This window comes from Camarhynchus parvulus, chromosome 8 (genome assembly GCF_901933205.1).
Source record: "Camarhynchus parvulus chromosome 8, STF_HiC, whole genome shotgun sequence".
NCBI lineage: Eukaryota > Metazoa > Chordata > Aves > Passeriformes > Thraupidae > Camarhynchus > Camarhynchus parvulus.
The window spans coordinates 21826887-21849317 of record NC_044578.1 but is presented as its reverse complement, the minus strand read 5'-3'; the positions used below and the strand labels follow the sequence as shown (position 1 = coordinate 21849317).

The 22431-nt window shown below is 39.0% G+C and overlaps 1 protein-coding gene across 2 annotated transcripts in view; it reads right to left on the bottom strand.

Moving 5' to 3' along the window:
* The window catches only part of DENND1B (DENN domain containing 1B), a 150525-nt gene that overhangs the window by 105644 nt on the left and 22450 nt on the right, over positions 1-22431 (bottom strand). For both annotated transcript variants that reach the window (XM_030953026.1, XM_030953027.1), the window contains exon 3: positions 5878-5921. In XM_030953026.1, coding sequence (XP_030808886.1) covers positions 5878-5921 — 44 coding nt within the window. The remainder of the gene's footprint in view (positions 1-5877; positions 5922-22431) is intronic.

Here is a 22431-nt window from a genome sequence, read left to right as displayed (position 1 = left end):
CTTTTTAGATCAATTCATATTTCCATAATCCACACTGCTGTTTCTCTCTCTCCTCCCCAGGGTGGACTAACCCCTGCATCCAGAACTATGGCTTACAACTGTCATTAAGACCTGTAACAATAACAAAATAACAAAAGAGCTGGTAGAGATGAGGTTAGCCAGTACCATATGCTGATCAAGTTCAACATTTTTAACTTAAAAGCTCCATAAAACAAAACTCCCACAATTCTGAGAACAAGCATATTTCATATTGCCACCTGTCCTCAAAATTTCAAGGAAATACCAAGTTTTTGATATTGGCCTTTTATAATTTTTAAAATTTAAAAAATAAAAGCCTCAAGGATTTATTCTGCCTCTGTTGGGATAAATTAAAAGAAAAAGTTGAGAAAGCATCTTGGAATATTCACATCTTGAATGATGTAAGGGTCTTGGTGATTCTGGGTGTTCCCAGCGCGTCTTCGTGGGCAGTTGTTCCACAGAATATTTATCAGGACTGAACAGATCTCTTCTGTTCACACAGTGCAGTTAGCAACTATAAATACACCTCTGAATGTTTTCCTGCTGATCATCCATCAGCTGGGATTTGCATAGACAAAAAGCATTGCTGCCTTACACACACAGTATTTTTCAATAAAAACAGTGTCTTCCAAATGCAAAGTGTCAGAAAATCACTTTATCTTAACCAGATAAACTTTATCTTAAACAGATAAAGCTCCCTTGCAATGTACAAAATTGCCACGTTGCCATATCTCAGCAGGGCTAATTGCTTTCCACAATGATTCAAGTTCAAAAATATCCCTTAACTAAATATAATGTGCAACATTCAGACAAAAACACTACTGAAAATTACTAATCTCATTGAGTTCTCCTTTCTCATACCAATGCACCCAAATTTCAATCATACTTATTAATAAACAAACAACAAAAACACCAAACCTTTTTTAAGATTTCCTGATAAAAACAATCCTATAAAGCAAGCAGCTATCTAGTTAGCATAAACATTTTTAAACATGTATTTAATGCCTCATCAGAATACAAGAACAAAGCCATCTCATGCAGAAACCTGGTGAGATGCATCCCCTAACAGCACGCCTGCAGCCTTGGAGGGAGTGTAAACAGCCTCATACCTCCCGGGCTCCTGCTGCTCTCTTAAGAGAGCACAGAGAAACACAACATCTCACTGCTGGCTTCCACACATTTGTTTGACCCACAGAACAGATTTTAGCTTGCTTCTGGAGAATATTGAAAAAAACAAACAAAAAAAAAAATAGCCAAATTGTGCTATTATTTAAATATTTTAAAAAAGAATACAATCTTTTTCATGGTGACCTCATTTATGTATTTGCTGCCATGATCCATTCAATTAAATATTCCATCCTGAAAGAAACTGAGCCTTTCGTCTCCGATCAGATGCTCATTTAAGCCAGGCTTATCTTTCAGTAGTTAAAATATACATTGAAAGTCAAGCGTGCAATTGGTGCTTTGCTGTGGGAAGACCAACACACTGGTACTTCTGAGGATTTATCCTTTAAACAACTGCATATGCACCTGTACATCTTTATGTATACAAATATTTTCACACAAACTGGGTAGATTTACATCTGTAGTATCAGACTTCAGTTTGGGTCACTGCAGGATACAAAGCTCACAATTCAGTGGTGACATCTGCATAATGTGATACAGTAAAACTAAAACCCAGATGTTATGTAAAATATGAGATAGCAACATAAAGAGCATTACCCTAACTTCAGAGAAAGCAGCAGAGATTCCTCATGTGGGATGCCATATCCCTTACTCAATACTCATCTGCAGGGTTTGGGTGACATGGGAAAGCAGATTTAGACTGCATGTCTTAGAAAGCAAGAGGAGATAGGATGAAACCTGCAACACAACCAACAGTCTAATGCAGAGTCTGAATTCCTTCTTAACCCACATCTTCAGTTAATAACCCCTTGTCATATTTAGTACTAAAGTGGCTTCTGGTAAGACCTGATTCTGGCTATTTGTGTCATCTTCCTGGTGAGATGTTTTTTACCAGCAGGGAAGTCGCAGGCTGAAATTAGAAAATATTATGTGATAAGATGGGCAAAGAATGAGAACTATTCAATGGACACCACATACTACAGGTAGAAATCACTTTAGATCAATAGGTAGTCAGATTAAAAAGCTTCTGAATTCTTACACAGCTAAAAATAATGCCCCACATACCTGTAATTACTAAATTAATAAGAAATGTTTGACCTCACATGCCCCAAAGGTTAAGGAGGCAGTGCCACCTCTTGCCCAGGCACTACCTGCTGCTGGTGCTGTCGGCCCCGTGCTCTCCTCCTTCCTTGTGCTAACAGCACTCTTTTCCCAGGAATGTTTCAACTCAGTGAAGCTGGTGGGAGTGTCAGTGTTTCTATTTGCTGAACAGAGCCATAGTGGAGACATCTGGACACATGTGACATCAGTAGGGCTTTGCTGCTGACTGCACTGCCACAAGCAGACAAGCCAGTGCCAGCAGATCGCAGCTCTGCCGGGCGACATCAACTTCTGCAGAAATGTTTTCTTCTTCAACAGCCAGCAAGTACTTCAGTTTGGAAGCCAAGGTGTTGTTTTCATTTGGGCTGCTTTTCTAAAGCCCTTAAAATACTTTCTTCTTAAAAACAAGTGGAAAATTTTTTCCAGATATCATAGCATTAATATTTTTTCTACAGCCTTCCATTTAAAAATGGGCTTGTAAGGCTGAAATTAAACTCTAGTTTCACCAGTCTGAATAAACAAAATAGAAATTTCAAGATTAAAAACATACTGATCTTTTATAATAGGAAATTTTGCATGAAGGGGATATTTGAACATACTACAAGACCATGCCTCTAGGAAGATACATTCAAAATACATTTTAAAGAGAAAAAAATCCCATTAAATGGCTACAGCTCATTCTTTACCCAAATTTGAGCATTGGAGGATAACCACAGAAGACCTATATATGCTCAAATCAGAAATCTTCACATTTTTTCCACGGGGCTGAGATGATTCACAAATTTTTCCACATTGTCAAACTCATTTTTATAGCACTAGTGCCAGTACAACAGTAACTTGTAACTCTAAGATGTCTCAAACAGATTAGTAGTTCTTCTGGCTCTTGAGGCACTTTTTAATAAATATTCATTTGAAATTGTAGTGTGGCTCTTTGTACTTTGAATTCTAACCAGCATGAGTTAATTTTTTCATTGACAGTTTTGAGAGTTACTAAGAATGGAACTACACCCACCTCAAAAAAGAAAATAAAATGAAAAAAAAAAAGGCAAAAAACTTTCTGAAACACTCCTGGCAAAGAGAAGTGTTTTTCATTTCCTGCCTTGAAGCATTACTTTTTTTCCTTCCCCACTCTATGTTTTTCTCTTTTCCTTCTTATTCTGGCATCTGAGGAGTTACCAGAGAGAAAATAAGTGGTTTCCCTGCAGTCAGGGCAGATAAGGAAATCAACAACGAATCTTGCAAATTCTTTTGTGGTACCAAAACCATGCCTTAATATTTCCTTTACTTGACAGACTGTGAGTAAGTAATTATGACAAATCCCTGGTCTTGTCTTCCTCCTGATCAACTCTAGTTTCTACATCCCATCCACAACAGATCAGATATTTAGCAAAACATGAATTTAGAAAGACAATATTTAAGAAAAAATTGTACCAAAGGAATATTGACCAGCATCAAAGGAAATGGTAGGACAGAAGAAAAACAGAAGATTAGAGATGAGCAAGCACTGGGAAGTTCAGACATACTTAGAGGAGAAATGTGAGAAAGAGGAAGAAAATGTCAAAATGGCTTAGACAAGTTTTCTTTGCATTATGAAAGCAACAAAAAGGTGACATGATAAACTGTAGAAAAACTCAGGAAGAGAGGAAAATATTTTGCCCACTGTTATCACATCACTGTGCAAACAGACAGCCCTTCAATTTTAGGAAAGATGATTCTTTGGGACACATCCAAAAACTAACTCACACATTTTACATTTAAAATAGAAATGACTGAAAAACAGAACGGAGAATATTCTTCTTCTTTTCTTTTCTTTTTTTTTTTTTCTTTAACATTCTCCCCACAAACATTCATGGAAATTAGCCCTGATAGTTTTAGTGGGTTTTTGATTTTTAAAGAAATTAAATCTGGTGGATACTCAGGTCTCCAATCCTAACCTACCCAGTTCAACATGCACACACACACGTGCAGAGAAGGCTTCTGCTGATTTCACTTCATGACTTGGCTCAGGGATTTGCTTCAGAAGCTGCTATATATTCTGTTTAAATCCAGTGGTTCTAATAGGAAAATTTCCCTTGCAAGGAGGATTAAAATACCCTTTTTTCCAGGAACACAAGCAATTTACCTGAAATGCCAGAGACCCTACATGACTGAGACACTGTGTGAAGGCACAGGTTTTTCAGAGCCCAAAGGCAGAGTGCTGCCTGAGGCCTATGGTGCTTATAGATTAGGTATGTCTATTGCATCTTTGTAGGATTCCCCTCCAGTCTTTAGTGAGCTTCATCTTCTAATCATTTTTCTACACCAGCTGTTCTTTGAATAACCTTTGACTTCCTAAATAAGCTCCCATTTTTCTTCATACATAATTTCTCTTTTCTTTTTTTTTCTAAGATCAAGTCTTTCTTAGGGAAAAAGAACAAAACAAACTAGAAAAAAAGAATTTAAATGACAATGAAGATGATCATCCTGCAGCCAGGATAATTATCAAAACTTGCTGAATGTCTAGCTGAGAACATATAACAACACACTTTGCTCATTTGTCACTGTTTTACAGGCTGCACATTTTTGACTGATGCTATTCCCTAAGCACACATCCTACTTTCTATGTTTGTATATTTATTCCTTTCATCATGAATCACCTTATAGCTGTCTTTATAGAATCTTGTACTATTGATTAAAAAAAAAAAAAAACACAACAATTTATCAACACCTGCTTTACAACAAGACTTCCAGATCATCCACTGTGGTGATATTACTAGTGAAGAATATGTTTGCCTCAATATTAGTATAAAAACAAGAGGCAAAGAAGCCATTGGGACAGAGATATTTATTATTTTTTGTTGCTTTACGTTATTTTCTTTTATGAAAATAAAAATATTTCCACGGAAGAAACTCTTGTAGAAGTTGCTGAAATAATAAAATTTACTAATTTCATTAAATTTCAATATTAATAACTTTCATAACATAGTCATGGGGCAAAAAACCCAACACACTAATTAATAGCTTGCTGTCACTACAAACAGTGAAATAATCCATCAGTCCGGTTTGTATAAACTTTCCTTTGAGGATTAATTATAGATAGAACATAGGATTTCCACGCTTTCAGAATCAGTAACTTTAGATCAGTCTCTTATAAGGGTCTGAGGATTTTTTTTCCCCAAGCAAATAACTAGGGTACCTCCAAGACATTATTAAATAACTATCTAAAATCTTGCATTGAAAAGGATTAAAGGAATAGACTGCACACATTAAGAGGACATACATGGGTAGCTCTTCAACTTTTTTGATCTGGTGGTTTTTTATAACATCAATGTTCAGCAAAGTTTTATTGATAATTTTCCCCACATTTTCAATCCCAAAACAGATAAAAAACCAAGATGTCCAACAGGACCACCTGATAAAATACTCTATATCAAAAATGAGGTGATACAGAGAATTAGCATGACATTCCATGCTCTACAACTGCTATTGAGTATTCCTGTCACAGATGCAATCTAATCACCAAGCCACCAGTTGGGTGAAGGCTTCCACCCCTTCCACCCTGCTGTCATTAGCATCTGCCTCTCCACAGCTGAATAGAAGAGCTTTTTTATTATTATTCTAACATAAAAAAAAGTTCAATCTCATGTTTCCAACCTGGTCTCCAAAGTCCTCCGGGAACTTCCACAGTACCACTGGATCTGTAAATAATTGACAGACAGCATTAATCAGAGGCAAAGGAACAGAGTATTACAGTCAGAGTACATTAATATTAAAGAGAGGGTCAGCTTAGCGTCAAGCTTTGAGGCAAGTGCAAAAATATATCTAAAAACTAAGGAAGATACTGGATTATTAAAAAGACTTATTTCATATTTATGAAAGTGCATGTTTATTGTTTTACATATGGCAGCAGGTTATAATGTACAGAACTCTTTTCATATTCAATTCTTTATTCCTGAAATATCTCATTCTTTAAGCACATTTAATTTTCACTTTTTAATTCAATTAAGAAATAAAGAGATAGAAAACCTCTTTTCATCTCAGGAAAAAAGAACAGAAAATTATAAGGGGGGAAAAGAAGGCCTTTATGAAAGTACAGAAAAACATCCTTTGTTGTTTTAAAGATAGTACCAATGTAACCAGCACTCTCAAGGAAGAGTTTAGACAAGCTAGCATGGTTCAGTATTTTCTGCTCAGACCCATTTGAAACCAGCATTTCAATACCTCAAAGTTTTCATTAATCACTTTTAAACTGCTAATTATAAAAATAATCAGCTATTTAGGCTACATATTAGTCTTCACTTAATGTTGTTTTGAAAGCCTCTATCACAAGGATCAGACCATAACCTTTCAACAACAACACAAATTATGAGCTTCATCCTGCCTCCCCCCAAAGCTGTTGATCTCCTTTGACACAAACCCTTCCTGGGGTGCTACTGTTCCACAGCCACAAACACCCACGAGGCCTCACAGGCTTCTAAACAACAGGTTAGCAGCAGTGTTTGTCCACCTGCTCAAAATGAAATTAGCTACCTCCCTGCCAGGGAGACCCAGGGCAGTGCCAGAGCTGGACCAGAGGCAGAGCTCTCTAATTCCTGCTCGTGCCCCAGCTGTGCCACTGACCACGTGGCCAGCAGCAGCTCGGGATGCCCGAGGGCAGGAAAACAAAGGAGAAACACAACAGTAAGTGCCAGGACACTGCCTGCTGGGAGCTGCCACCTCTTGTCTGCCTCAGGAGCTGCTGGATCCCTGTCCTCCAAGAAGCCAATGTCTGTGAAATCTTCAGATTTCCACTTCAGGCTCTAATACCATCACTGCGTGGTAACTCAGAAACGTCTTTCTCATTGCTAGGTTTGGTAGCAGAGCCACAGGGTTTTCCACTTTTGAAAAAGTACGGAGGTTCGTACTCTTCTTCAGGCTCCATACATGTTTGCTGGTGCAAACTGGAGATTTAATGTGAAGGGAAATGCCACTGCTGGTGGTGTCATTCCCAGCTGCTGATCTCAAATCCTGCTGTTCAGCACGGAGGTGTTGCACGTGATCCTTTGGTGTTGGCCCAGCCACCAGGAGCTGCAGACCCAAGTCAGCATTCCTCCTTCACCCTGGGCCAGATCTCAAGTCAACAGCAGAACATTTGAAACGTGTTACAAAACTCAACTTGTCAATCAACTGAATGCAATTTAAACCTAACTTGTATCCAATTCAAATCTAAGTGAGATTTTCAATAAAAACTGAGGCATTTGACTCTACTTGTTGGACAAGCTTGTTTTTTCTCCTAAGAACATCCAGGAAGGACTCTACAGCTATTGTTTAATAAAATGTGTGTATTTTGCACAATGAATCTTTCTCCAGTACTATGGGGAGCAAGAATTTTTGAAGGCAGATACAAAACAAGACATAAGATGCTAAGTTTATAAGAATATGAGAGCAAATAAATACAGGTACTTATAACAAAGACCTTTTTGTCCTGATCTATTTTGTGCATATTTAAATTGCAAACAAATCTCTATAATGATCAGGTACCAGAGCAGTTTGACTATCCTGTAAAGGAACTGTTGCTTTTATTCCAAATTAGTATCATGAAAAGGAAAGCAACTACATATCAACAATGATTCCTGATGAATCCAAAGAGCAGCAAGTACAGTAACATATCAAATACTTGATGTTAAGTATCTCATAAATTACTTGCTCAAAAGCACTAAAAACTTGCAGAATCCAAAAAATACTTTAACAGAGCTTGTAAATCTAGTGCCATATGTCCACAAACATTTCAGGCATCAATTTCTCTTTGAAAGAGCAATCCCTCTGCACTCCCACTACCAGGTACTTGTTGGTGAAGCTGTAGCTCTGTCTGTCTCCTGCTGGTGCAGACTGTCACAGCTACAGACGAGGGAACTGACTGAGATCAAACCAACTGTCTGAAACTTTCCAGGGCAGCATTAACTAGATCAGTTCCCCAAAACCATTGGGTTTGCACCAGAAAAAAAGGAAGAAAAACTGGGGAATAGGGAATTGTGGCGAGAAAAAAGCAGGACTGCTTCATGCGGCAGCGCTCCAGCATCAAGCATTTGCTACAGCTCGTGCAATACAAGCTGGTTACCAGCTGCCTCTAGTTCCGTTTCTTATCACCCATTTCTTGTTCACAACTTCCCAAGCTTGCAGTACCATTTATAGTTGCCTCTATTGCAAAACCCAGCCCATGGCCTGCGAGGAGGTGAGGGGACCGCTCTGCGGCGAGGCCAGGCTGCCGGAGCATCGCCAGCCAAGAGCTCAGCAACATCACCTCTTCCCAGCAGCCAAGCCAGGCAGATGATTCTGGCAGATGTGAAGTACAGTTACATGAGAAACATTGAGTATAGTGAATGCTTTAGTAACACAGTAACAAAATCACTGAGGTTTCTGAAATCGGACAGAAATGTAATTTCTTTTGTTCACTCTCCTTAGTGCAAATGTAACTGCCAGGCTTCAAAATAGGAAGCAGATTGCAATAGCAAAACCTCCGGGTGTTATTTTAAAAGGTCACAGTCATGAGCAAAGTACAATCTCAGAATTGAGCAAAACTTTGGGCTCGGGGTCAAAACATGGGTAAAATTTACACATCAATGAGATGCCAACAAAGCTAACAGCATTTCACAGGGCCACCCTTTATCTACAGACAACAAGACCAACAGCTCCAATAAGTTCTCTGGTGCCCTGATATCACAACAGAAAAAAACCCTAAAACTTGAATTTAGCATCCTGCTCATCTTGCTGTCTTCACTTCATACTAAGGCTCTCTCATACTACTCCAGCCCCACTTGAAATGGTAAAAAAAAATCTAAAGTAAATTCCACCTCACTCAACCATAGGTATAACATTTGCTTTCCTATCATGAAAGGATATTTACATCATGAGAGGATAATTAAATTAATATGATCTAAACAGGAAGAACAATGCTTTTAATATTCCTTCATGAAAACAAAAAAATTCCTAATTCAATCCAAGACAAACATTTGGTGCTACACTCAGCAAAAATTACACATCTTCAAGACTTGCCCAACTGCTTTGAGCTGGGTTTTGCAGCTGTTATTACTGGCTTTTAACTGGTTATTTTAGTAGGTACTTGCCATACATTTATTAAGTAAGAAATCTGATGTGATTTGTGCTTCTAAAAGGAAAGTTACTATATTCCTTTTATGCCTTTACTTTCTGAAACCAAACCCTAACACCTATAAAAAGCCTCAGGATTTTATGACAATTATCCAAGTCTGAGATTGGAGCTTTTTTCAAATGATTATGTTGGTTTCTGCTTTTGGAGCTAGGCTCAGGAAGCATCTGACACATCTTTGGGACAACTTCTCAAAAAGGCTGCAGAGGAAGAAACAAAAGGGTACTGATTCAGAAATAAAAAGAGAAAGTATAATCCGATTCTGCAACTGTATGCACGGTATCTTCAGGTTTACAAAGACTGAAGTTTCTTTTCCCTGAGGATTACTTTTCAGATACTCTGTCTGATCTGGCAATGTTAGGTCAATTTTATGCTGATTTTATGGGTGAGAGGATGAGAAGTGCTCAGAAATAGCTGTTGTTATAGTCAGCTGAGGAACTACTGAATTTCTCCTCATTCACTTTTTCTAACAGACTTTTCAGGACAAAGGGTTTGCACCAATCCTAAGTAAATGTAGTAGTAAAAGGAAATTATCAAGCGCACATATAAAATGGTTTGTGTGGTACATGTATAAATGTATATATACATATTGCATGTGTAAATGGATATTTTCATGTAAAACAGCACTTTTTCTATGCCTACCATATCCAGGATATAAATCTCAGCACCTGTCAGTGACACTTGAAAATTCCTTTGGCAAATATCCTACAACATTGGAAAGGACATCTCCCTTGGTACTAGCCAGATGAGAGACAGTCATAGAAAGGTTTGCTGAGGTACCAAAAGAGTGCAGTATAATTACAAAGAGAAAAGCAAGTCACATGCAATACTTAAAAAAATAGAATTCAAGATGTAATCTAGAACTGCTCCGGAAGATAAATGCAGGCAACTATGACACCCACTAAGACAAGAAGAAAAAATATGCAGATCCTCAAGGTAATTTCTCTCCAAAAATCTGTTCCTGTAGAGACAAGGTCATAAAGCATGTCATCTGTATTTTCAGGAAAACAACTTCTAACACAATTTAACTTCTGTAACAAATCGAAGAAAATACAAAGGTACTCTTTCTCATGACAGAGTAGATTAGAGAAGCAGTACATTCTAAACTATGAAAAAAAAAAAAAGAATGCTTTCTGGCTTGTAACTTTCCCCAAAACTGACAAGTTAAATACACTCTAAAAATACTCTTCAAAATCATCAAGCTTGCAGATTATAAATGCCACACAAAAATACAATGGGATATGGTAATTAGCACACATTCAATTTGGTAATGGAACAGAAATTACAAACACATGCTGAGAAACATCATCTTGGGAAATTCTCTTGGATAGCAACAGAGAATATTTCAGACAGGAAAACACTGCTAAGGTAAAATGAAACAGATTAATTAAGGAGTCCAATCTTCTGGAGAGAGGAGGAATCTTCATCCCTGTTGGTTGTACTGAGCAGAATAGACAAAAAGACTGCCAGAGTTGGTCATGCTTGGGACAGAGGAATGGACTAGATATCTGCTCAGTATTCCTCCAGTTGTATTTTCTCTGATGCTGTACAGATTTTCATTGGAAAAAAGCTGTCAGAACAGAAAGGAAAGAAGAGACTGGGGCCAGGAGTTAAGGGAGTGGGAAAGAAATATAATGAGGAAAAGGAAGGTAGCAAAGCAAAACTTATTGCAGACTGTTCCTCTTTCTTGGCTGGAAAAAACAAGTGCCACATTTTTTTTCCTTACATGAACATGAGAATGTAATTAATCAATCTGAAATTATCTATCATTATCTCAGGGAACAGCTCTACAAACACACATTTAAGCAATAAGCAGAATGAATTTTGTTAGACTAAGTAGTTTTCAGCAACAAAAAATTAGTTCTCTAAGTTTATGATACCACTATTGTTCAAAAACAAAGGTCTCTTACATACTTAAAATAATTTTCCAGAAACACTCAACAGTAATTCTAGTGATGCTTTTGCATCAATATAGTATTTAATACTCAACCAGATCACTACAACAGTGATTCAGAAACAAAATAAGAGATGAACTATAACGTGCAACCCAAGGATTTTTACAGATGAAATCATCTGATGAAAAAAGCAGCATTCACATAAAAAAATATCTTCTTGCAAAAAAAAAGACTTCTGTATATCATATTAAAATTTGCCTGTTCACAGTTTCATACATGAAGTGCCAAAAATGGAGTAGAATGGGAGGCCCTGCTGCCAGAAGGGGCAGTGGTCTTCAGCTCCCTGGTTTGCGGGATCAGAGTGGAACACCAGCCAGGAGCAGGAGGAAGAAGAGCAGGATGCCATGGAAAAGGGCAGAAGAAGGGAGTTACAGTATTTTCCAGGCATCAATAATCAAAAGAAAGAACAAGAGAAAAATACACTGAAGCAATTTGATTTTTAAAAACTAAAACTAAGGAACAGTCACTAACTTCTCAGGCACCTAAAACCTGTCAAATTAAAGATAATATGCAAATGAAGGTGCCACTACAGCAAATACCTTAAAGTACACTTTTATACAAATCATGTAGCAAAAGAAAATGTATTTACAACACTGTATCAAATCTTAACAATCCAGCACCATCAACTCTTTTACTCACACTTTACTCACAAGTGAGACTTCCTTAACTGTCTCCACAATTTTAAACAGTTCCTACTTCAGCAAACAGCAAAGGAACAAGACAAAAATGTCAACATCATTGACAACATCAGTTACAGAAAAATATCAACAAGTTGCAGTAATCATATTTGCCAGCTTTTCCTGCTATATATTAATACACTGAGATTCTTTGGGGTCTCTAGGTGGGACTTGCCTCTGAAAATAAGCCACAGCGTGGCCACAGCACAGCAGCCCAGTGTTTCCTGTCCCTTCTCCCTCACCCATGCTAGTGGCCTCTGCCTTGTCTTCAACTGATTGTAAAGCTTATGCCTCATTTTGAAAAATTATTTAGGCATTGAAGGTACCCATCTCACGCTTGCATCAAAGGTGATATTTGGAGTGTGTGACTTTCGACATTTTTCCTTCCAACTTTTCTCACATAAAGTGTGAACTAAATGACAACAGAGTCAACAAACACGCTAAATACTGACCTTTGGGAAATGGAAAATAAAATTTTTCTAGCCTCAGTTACAATCACTGTACCTGTTATCCGTATGTCTTTGGGATTGCACATTTGCTAATCAGATATGTGATTTTTGTATCAGGTTCAGAAACATAATTACAAAGACCTTACTGGAAAGCTGAAAACATCGTCCTTCCATGAGGAATCTTTTCCTAAGGAACTGTTTTTAACTGTAGTAGTAACACCTGCAATTGAAGTAATTTCTGTAGGATGTATGCTTGAAAAATGCCCCCAGTCACAAGTAGCACAAATTACTCATGTACTTATCAATTGGCTCAGAATTTAATTACATCTTCCTATAAACACATAATACTTAGCAAATGATTTGAAGATCTCAGTGCTCACGCCATGTTTGTGGAAATCCAGAATTTTGTTTCTAATACACATGAAAAAAAAGGTTCAATCCAATTCTATAAGAGTCACTCAGGCCTTAATACAAACCCCACACACACGGACCACGATGTTCTCTACTCCCTACAAAAACCACTCCTATTTGAGGTCAGTGGGTCCAGCTCAGTCTGCCCCCTCCCATCACTGCAACCCCACAGCTTGTAAGTGCTGGCCATTGCTGCCCCACCGAGGCATTAACAGCTCAACATCCAGACAGAAGTGTAACAATCTGACATTTCTACATCACACTGCAAAGCCACACACAGGATTTGCTGATTGTACAGTTTATCACAGAATTATTTTCAAATATTTCTACTTTTAAACGTATGTGACAAAGGTTCCTCAAGGTTTTCAGAAAGGTGAGAACAATGTGCAAATACTGACCTCCCAACTAATCAAATGCAAGGTTCAGCAAAGTACATTGTACACAAGCAGGACTTTGTCAGGTTTTGGGCCCAAGACTTCCTCCAGTCTCTCAGATTTCCCTGTCTGTAAGGCACTTGAACTATGAATTATGCACTTCTTCCTCTTCTACAGGCAGAGAGATGGTTAAAAGCTCTAGCCCCAACTTGGCATCTCCTTCAGAGCTGCAGGTCAATCCCTTTTTGCCCAAGAATTTGTCCCACTGAAGGACAGAGCAGTAAGTCATTTCAGCTTACTACAGACAGAAAGAAAGGGTCCTTTTGGCTGCAATGCTATTAGCCATGCTTCAAGCTAAAACCTTAATCAGGGTGAGAGCTCATTGCACAGACAGTGCACAGATAAAATGAGTATGTTCAGCCTTTATTTGGTCTCTTCACAAGATAAGCAGGGGTTTCTTTTACCTGGTAAGTCTTTAGAATGACCTTGTAAAATATGGCAACAACTGTATACCTTTAGAGGCTGTGTTAGTTTTAATTTTCCTACTTCTAAATTGTAATCATGAGTGAATCATGAGAACAAGGATCTAAGAACTAAGCCAGCAGAAGAAGTAGTAAGTAGGCACCACGTATGTCTCCAGTCACTCCTAATGTTTAAGGAGGGTTTACAAAAAAAAAGGAAACTTTTGCTGTCCCTGGGTCTCTTGTTCAATGAAATTTAAAGGAGATAGGCAGTGCATGATCTACTGAAATGAACAGTAACTGAAAAAAGTAAGACTGAGAGCATTCACCTTCACAAGCAAACATAAGTTTTACACCCTCCCCATAATGAAAAAGTAACTTAACACACTCCTTTGCAAACACACATTATGCAAGTGTTTCTTAATTTTTAATGAAGATATAGGACTAAAAGTTCTTAAAAACTATTGTGGGCTACATTAAATTTTCCAACATTAGGAAAAATGCAGTATTGATTTTAAGAAAGATCTAGAAAAGTTCAAGTAGGTTATTACCAAGCAATATCTGCCAAGTAAATTAGGAAGAAGCAAAACTGCTGCCCTGCCAAGTACACCAGGGCTGGACCCTCACTTGCCCTTCCACATCAGTGATGTCTGACCAGAGAGAACCATTTTATCTCACAGACTACACTGTTATATTTGCTTTGTGGAACCCACACACACTGCATACAGAAAAATGAAAAAGCTTTTGGCACATGACAAAAACTACATTGTACTACATTATGAATACCTGAGTTACTGCCTCCTGATTTACTCCAAGAAAAACAAATTTGGTATCAGCTTGGACATGAAACCAGGGATATATGTATGTACCCCTCTAAAGCAAACTGATTGATTGCAGAAAACACAGAGTGACATCCAAACCATTTTTGACAGAAATTTTCCAAAAATAATACAAAATAAATCTTATATTAGAGTTAACCTTAAAAAATAAATGCAATAAAAAATTAAACCAAAAGCTTCACCCTTCTGCAAGCTTTTTTCTCTAAGCAGAAGTTAGTCCAGTCGTTAGCTACCTCAAGAAAAAATGAGTGTTGCAGGGGAACTCCCTCAAACTCCCTCTTGGCCAAAGATGATATAATGACTATCTATTTACATCACTTCTTGCCTGAACAGTGCAGCAACATTCCTTCCACTCTCCACTGGTGAGGACCACATCCTGGGCACAGCCCAACTGCTGGTACTTGACAGCATGACCTTCCACTAAATTATACCCCTTGCCTTAAATACTGACTAGCACAAGCAGTAAAATGTATTACTCAATAATTAAGAGGTAAGTAACTACCTATTACTCAACAACTTACAGGGAGAAATTACCTAAAACCCAGAGCAATAGTGGAATACATAACATCTTCTAAGAGCAACCCACTGCCAATGTCGTTTCAACCAAGGACAGCTACAGGGAGAAGGGGTTAGATTCTCTCTTCATTGTTCTAGTCTAGATTATTTATGACATTTTGTTTAACTAATACAGATACTACTGTATCATATATTCACCCCATCTCTATGATTATGCTGTGAAACAAGACTTATGAACTGTGCAATGATATTCTGCTTATGCATGAGAAAGAATGAACATAATAGTACATTATAAAAGCATAGATTCAAATTCTTTATTCTTTTTTCATTCTCCAATTACAAACAGCATTTTCTACATGTAATTCAAACCTTTCACATTTTGCTTACTGGCTATGGTAGGAAGGTATGGAAGTAGAACAGCACTGCTAACCAGGACCTGGCCTGGAGGATTCCTACTCCTCTGAACATGTCTAGCACTACAGCTGAAACATATCCAACTTCAAAAGCCGTAATTATATAAACCAACATTTCATAATTTTAGATATGTAAATTAAAGCAATCACAAACCTTAGTTACACAAAGCTCCAGACTTCTAACAACCATGTTGGTTAGCCATATAGTACATATAGTTTCCTATATATGTAAAGAGTTCACAGACTTTCATTTTAAAATATTTATTTTCTAGCATAGTCTGATTCAGTGTTCATTTTAATCTTTGCTGTTCATGACACATTAAGCCAGAACAAAGATGAAGGAGCACTGATCAATAAGCACAAATCTTTTTTTGCCTTTCCTTTCTCTCTTACCCCAAATCTATTTTAATATCATCGGGGGAAAAATAAAACTCATCAGTCACCTGATGGAGTAATTCAAAACTTAACCAAACAGGGCTAATGGGTGAGAATTGAAATGAAAACACCTTGACAAAGAAAGCAATTTCTTTTCTTCGCACTCTTCAGAAGCCGTGGGTGATCGCTGTAATCGAACCATCAGCGGCAAGGGGCCATCTGTCCCAAGGGCCCTCCATGCGAACAAGAATCAGCAACAAAAATATTTTAGAGGCTGGCCCACATGCATTGAGCCCTGATATGTCTATGGCAGGCAGCATGCAGCTGAAAATCAGTGTTTTGACATTTTTCCCATACCAATCCTTAAAAGTCAACACTAAACTTTTGATAAGAACAGAACATAAAGAGCAGGTTAAGAGAGGTTGCTTACAGAAAGATCAGTGTTACACCAACAGCTGAGATCTCCCGTCATGAAGCACTCATGCTTTAGTATTCAAGGGCCATGCTCAGAAAAAAGGCTACAGAAAACAACCTTTACACTTGCATTTTTGTTACAGTCCCCTCTAGGATTAGTCTTTGCAGCTAATGAAAACACACCAGTCACTTAGCAAACCGCCCTCACAAAATCACCAAACCTTGAGTTTCTTCCACAAAAAACAAACAAAACATTTCCAAGGCAGCAACCACACACAATGCATGCTGAGACCCAGGGGCTCAGGCAGAAGCACCGTGGCTTCAGCACCTGACTTCCCAGGGAACACAGATCATTCTGATCCCCACCAGGAACTCCAGAAGAGATTGCATGTCACACCCCGCCCAGGGATGTTCCCAAACTGGGCACTTTTCCCTTACTAAGCCTTTTAAAAGGGAACACCATGCAGGGAAGGCTAACACAATTTATTTCCTCAGCATTTTCTAACTGAAAAATATATTGATCTTTTAGTAAAATAAATTCTGACATAGCTGTAACTCTCTGCACCCTTCTCTCCATCTGTTACAAAACTTGGAAGAGTCACAAAGTGGATATAGAGGGCAGGAAATTTGTTGTTGTTGTTGAGCTGAATTAACAATATTGGTCCCTCTCTTCTTCAGCAGAGGTTGAACACAGCCCCAGCCAGCAGCACAGCTCACTGGGAATTAGAAGAAGCACACTGTTCTTTCAGTCCTGCCACTTACCATTGCCTGACCTCAAGTCAGTTATTTCAGGTTCCCAAACATCATGAGGTCTTTGAAATTTTTTTTTTTAAATTCAGAAGAAAGAGCATTTAAAAAGGGACATTTCCATGGGGGGCAAGTTTAGTTATTTTAAAGCACAAGCCACACAAACACATAAAACAAGTAAAGGCAAGTCAAAGGGTTTTCTCACAGGTGTTTACAGTTACCAAGGTCAAAATTTCCAATTACGTGTTGGAGAGGGGTCAGCAAAACCAGAGATGTAAACAGCAACCTGAAATACATGAAGAGGTTGTACCAGAACGGTCTTGTGTCCTGCAGCCCTTGAGGCATGAGATCTGGGATCTGAGTTAGAAATCCCAAAGCACATGCAACTGGGAAACTTTCCAAGATGGTTCTTGGTATCACATAATTCAGTGATAAACAGAATAGTATTTATTCAGAATAGAAAAGTAGAAGGGTGATGTAGATGCATGACTTTAATTTACATCCCATCACAAAGTAAGGTGATGTGGTTAAAGTGCAATGCTGTTTATCTTACAAAACCTCAATGCCTGATGCCTGCTTTGTCCAGTGAAATCTCAAATAAATCATGCACAAAACAGTGAAAATTAATTTAACAGTGTGATAATAGCAGACAATATATTTCACTCTAATAGAAAAAGCTAAAGTTCAAAACAACACGCTGCACTCGCATGGCCCATGAGGGGTCAGAACTCAACACATCCTTTGTAAATTGAGCCTTTCCAGAAGGCAAGGTCAGATGCTGCCTTCTCCCATTTCAGCAGGCTGCATTCAAACTAGCTGTTCAAAAAGTACAAGAACTTTTTTGTCAGAAGCAGCTCCTTCAACAAAGGCACCCTGCAAGGTAACACTGCTCCACTGGTGGGTGGGAGCCCAGCCCAGGCCGGCTGCTTGGCTGGCTGCAAAGCCAGAACAGACCCGCCAGGCAGAGCAGCTCCAGCTGGGCCATCGCCCCCTCACAGAGACAAGGCAGCAGCCCAGGGAGTGCTTCCCACCACACAGAGGAGAAAGGAGAAAGAAAGCAGACCTGTACACACTTGGGAAAGCAGTGAGGTGGTTGCAGGTGGGAAAATAAAAACTACAGGAAGGGAACATTGCAGAATGATGGGCCATCCATATGCTTCAACTGAACATTTCTGTCTCTTAAGTAATGATTTTACTTTCCTAAAAGCATTACAGCAGAAAGAAGTGAGATGAGGCCAGGGAAAGCATGAGTAATGCCTGTGTATGCACCACCCAGCAGTCAAAAAATTAGCAAGGTGAAAAATGATAATATGATTATTGATGTGAAAGAACAAGGAAACATCAACTAAATCAACAACAGCATAAATTAAGGTTGTCTCATCTGAAAATATCAATTTCCCAAATAAATCTGGTGCTAATATTTCTGAATGCAAATATAAACCTGCACAACAGTAACAGCTGTCTACACACAGAATGGACAAGGAGCTAAGATAGACATGCTACATGTAACATTACATTATTACTCTATTACATTAATCTGTATGAAAATTTTCATTAAAAGTACTCCTCTCAACCACTGCCCTTCTCTCACTGCCCAGTTTCTCCACGTTCAGTGTTGCATGGAAGGGTTTGATGCTATTGGAAGGGCTGCATTGTTCTGGCTCCATTATCTATGTACTTTAGCTTCTTCCCTGACACAGCTGATTAAAGAAACCTCAGATTTCCTACAAGCCCCACATCACTAATCACTTCTAGTCATTTCACACTCATTCTCTGTCCTCCTGCACATTCTGCATCTCCACCAGTAAGACAGTGCTGCTGCCATGGCTGCAGGTTCACTACTGGAAGGCTTAAGAGGAGAGCTCAATGCATCTGTACAGATAACAAGTTGGTAACCACATGGAGCTTTTCTCTTTATTCTTTGTTTTATTTCTGAAAATGAAAGACATTCACCTCCAGGAGCACAGTTGAGCTCTATAAATGCATGCAAGATCCTAGACCAGCACAGTGTACAGCTGGAATCAATGCTAAAAGCTGAAAGCAAAATAATTTCTGATCTAAAGAAATTAGAGTCATGATTGGATGAGCCTAAGAAAACATTGATCATTTAACAGGAAAGCAAAAAAGGCTAAGAATTAATAAGACTAAGAATTAATCACAGGTGTCAACCAATCTTCATTAGAAATGCAAAAGAATTTTTGGAAAAAAACATTTAAATGTTTTCAGACAAGCCAGTTCCTGCATTAAAATACACTGTGCTGCAGCAAAAAGCAATCACTACCCATGCACATATACTTCCCACCAAGAACAATTCAATATGCAGCTAGAGAAATCAGAAGTTGCTTTAAAATAACTAATTCCATTTTTTATAAAAAAGACTAATCATAATCACTCATGCTGAAAATGTCATAATCAGTGGGATAGAATGCACTTCTTATAGCACCTTCTTAATTCATTGTTTTTATAATTAGTAAAAAAAACCCCACAGGATACGAAAATATTGCTGCACTTTTCCAGTACAAAGACATACATTCTCTCTCACGCATGCCTCAGATAACTCCTCTCTTATCTTGAGTCTTCCATCACTCTGATAAACAAAATCCCTGAACTTTCCAGAGCAGGGAAAATCCACTAATTTCTGAAAATACTAAAAATAGACTTCAAGAATCATGGATGTGCAAATATCACATCTCAATTTTAACCAGTTATCCCAAATGACTTATTATTGTTTAAATTCTTCATTCCTATCAAGACCACAGAGGATTAGGCAAAATCCACAGAATAACATTCTGCCTGAAACAGTAAAGTGTATCTTCCTTTCTTCAATCCTGTTTAATGCATTTAGCAATGGTTTGGATGAGGGGATCATGTCCACACTCAATAAGTTTGAAGATGAAACGTAGCTGGGCAGGAGTGCTGATGACCTGCTGGAGGGCAGGGAGGCTCTGCAGAGGGATCTGGGCAGGCTGGATGGATGGGCTGAGGCCAACAGGATGGGGTTCAGTTGGAGCAAATGCCAGGTGAGGACTGTGGCCACAATAACCCTGTGCAATGCTACAGGCTGGGGCAGAGTGGCTGGAAAGCTGCCTGGTGGAAGAGGACTTGGGAGTGCTGGTGGACAGTGGCTGACCAAGAGCCAGCTGGGCACAGGTGGCCAAGAAGGCCAAGGGCATCCTGGCCTGGATCAGGAATAGCGTGGCCAGCAGGACCAGGGAAGGGATTGTCCCCCTGTACTCGGCACTGGCGAGGCAGCACCTTGAACTCTGTGTTTGGTTTGGGCCACTCATTTCAGGAGGGGCATTGAGATGCTGGAGAAGGTGCAGAGAAGGGTGACAGAGCTGGAGAAGGGTCTGGAGCACAGGCCTCATCAGGAGCAGCTGGGAGAGCTGGGGGTGTTTGTCCTGGAGAAAAGGAGGCTCAGGGGAGACCTTAGAGATCTCTAGAACTGCCTGACAGGAAAGTGTAGCAGGTAAGGGATCTGTCTCTCCTCCCAGGTGAAAAGAAGGACAAAGGGAAATGGCCTCAAGTTTTACCAGGGGAGGTTTAGATTGGATATTAGGGAAAAAGTTATTCATAGAAAAAATTGTCAAGCACTGGAACAGGCTGTCCAGTGAAGCGAGGAGGTCACCATCCCTAAGAGGTACTCCAAGACATGTAGATGTGCTTTGGAACATGGTGTAGTGGTGGAGGTGGCAGTGCTGGGTTAAGGGTCGGACTCAGTGATCTTAAAGGGCCATTAAAGAAGAGGTTTAGAGTCCTTTTCAAGATTGCAGAAGAAATAATTATAGGGGGAACAAAACTCTGTTTCTTATTTTCCAAATGTTGATAGAATACAATGAAAGGTACCTACTCTAAAATACATCAATATTTTAACTTCTGGTGCTTACCCAAGGGCAAAAGGGTTAGTCATTTAGCTTGAGAACACCATTTGATCCCATCAAATTTGGAAAACCGAAAAGTTCACAATTCATAAGGTGACAAAACTAACCTATTAGGAGCAAGGCAAAAAGACTGTAAAGGGTTCCTCATTTTACTTTCACTTAATAGCTATAGAAATCACCTGTTCAGGTAATTCCAGCAACAGCCACTATCCTAAGCCTTTCATTTAGGATTTATATAATAAAGAACTCTGCATGTTTAACAAGGTCTCCACTAAAATGCTGTATTTTCAAATCAGTGAACCCAGAGTTCCTGGGAGTGCAAGAAAAATGAAGTCTTTTTTTCATTTGCAGATGCGTCAGATCATGGAAGTATACTTAGAACCACCTTTCTGAGGAATTTACCTCTAAAATATTTAAAAAGAAGAAAGATGGGTATCTGTGAAATTGAGAAACAAAAGATTAAACTCAGCCAAGGTCAGAGGATGCACAATGTTTGAGACTGTGCTATTTCCAAGCACAAATAAATTCAAGCCTGTACCAAAATCTATTTCCCCAGGTGCTGAGAGGCCCTGCCACTGACTTGCTGAGGAACACTGCTGGTTCCTGATCACTTCTCTGAATGCAAGTGGCCTAAAAGCTGTCCAGGTCATAAGCAAGTGTTTGAAGATGTGACATGTGAAGAGGGTCAACAACAAAGCCTAGCTTTAATCCCTTTGTGTGGAAGCACGAAGAGGAATTTACCTCATATACACAATACATCTATGTCCAGTGAAGTATAAAACTTCCAGAGGTGCCCAAGCAAGGCATTATGTCTTCTTTGCTTTTTTGCATGCTGGGAGAGGCCGGGAGGGAGGTGAGCAGCGCTTCTCATGGGCTGGATGTAGTGAAGCACGAGGAATGGTTGTATGCCAAGCAGGGAGCTTTAGTGCACCAAGTGTACTAATCACTGTTGGTATCTTCTCCCAGCCTGAGCCAAGAGTAGCACAACCCATTGGTCCAAAAGGGTGGAACCTGAGAATATGGGAGGCTTAACCACTGGTGAACATAACTTCCATAATTTCTAATTGGATTGTGACTAAATTCCCAGCACTGATAATACCAAAATGAGATCAGAGGGGAAAGCCGCCATATTCCCTTTGCACGAAGATTGGAAACAGCTCTCCCCTGCTGTTGCACAATAGCCCTGACCACCCAAAGATCCATGGCTTTAGCTAAAGGAGACCCATCTCACTGCCTGTTGAACACATGTGAGTATGTGATTACTGTGATGCTTCTTTACAAATTTCAAAAAACAGCCCAGAAACAGTGCAAAGAGTTAGTAGGCCAAATACTAAATGATGTTTATCTACACTAAAGAAAATTAGAATAAAAATTTAATAACAAAAGGACCTGATATGGGCTAAGGAGGAAGAGAGCAGAGTGTCTGTGCTTTTCAGGATCTCATTTTGTTTGGGCGATCACTTTATCAAGCATTTAAGAGAGAACTATGTGAGCTCCAAACTGCATAGCAATGCACAACTAAGCCAGAGCACATCTTCAGACTTCCTTGCAG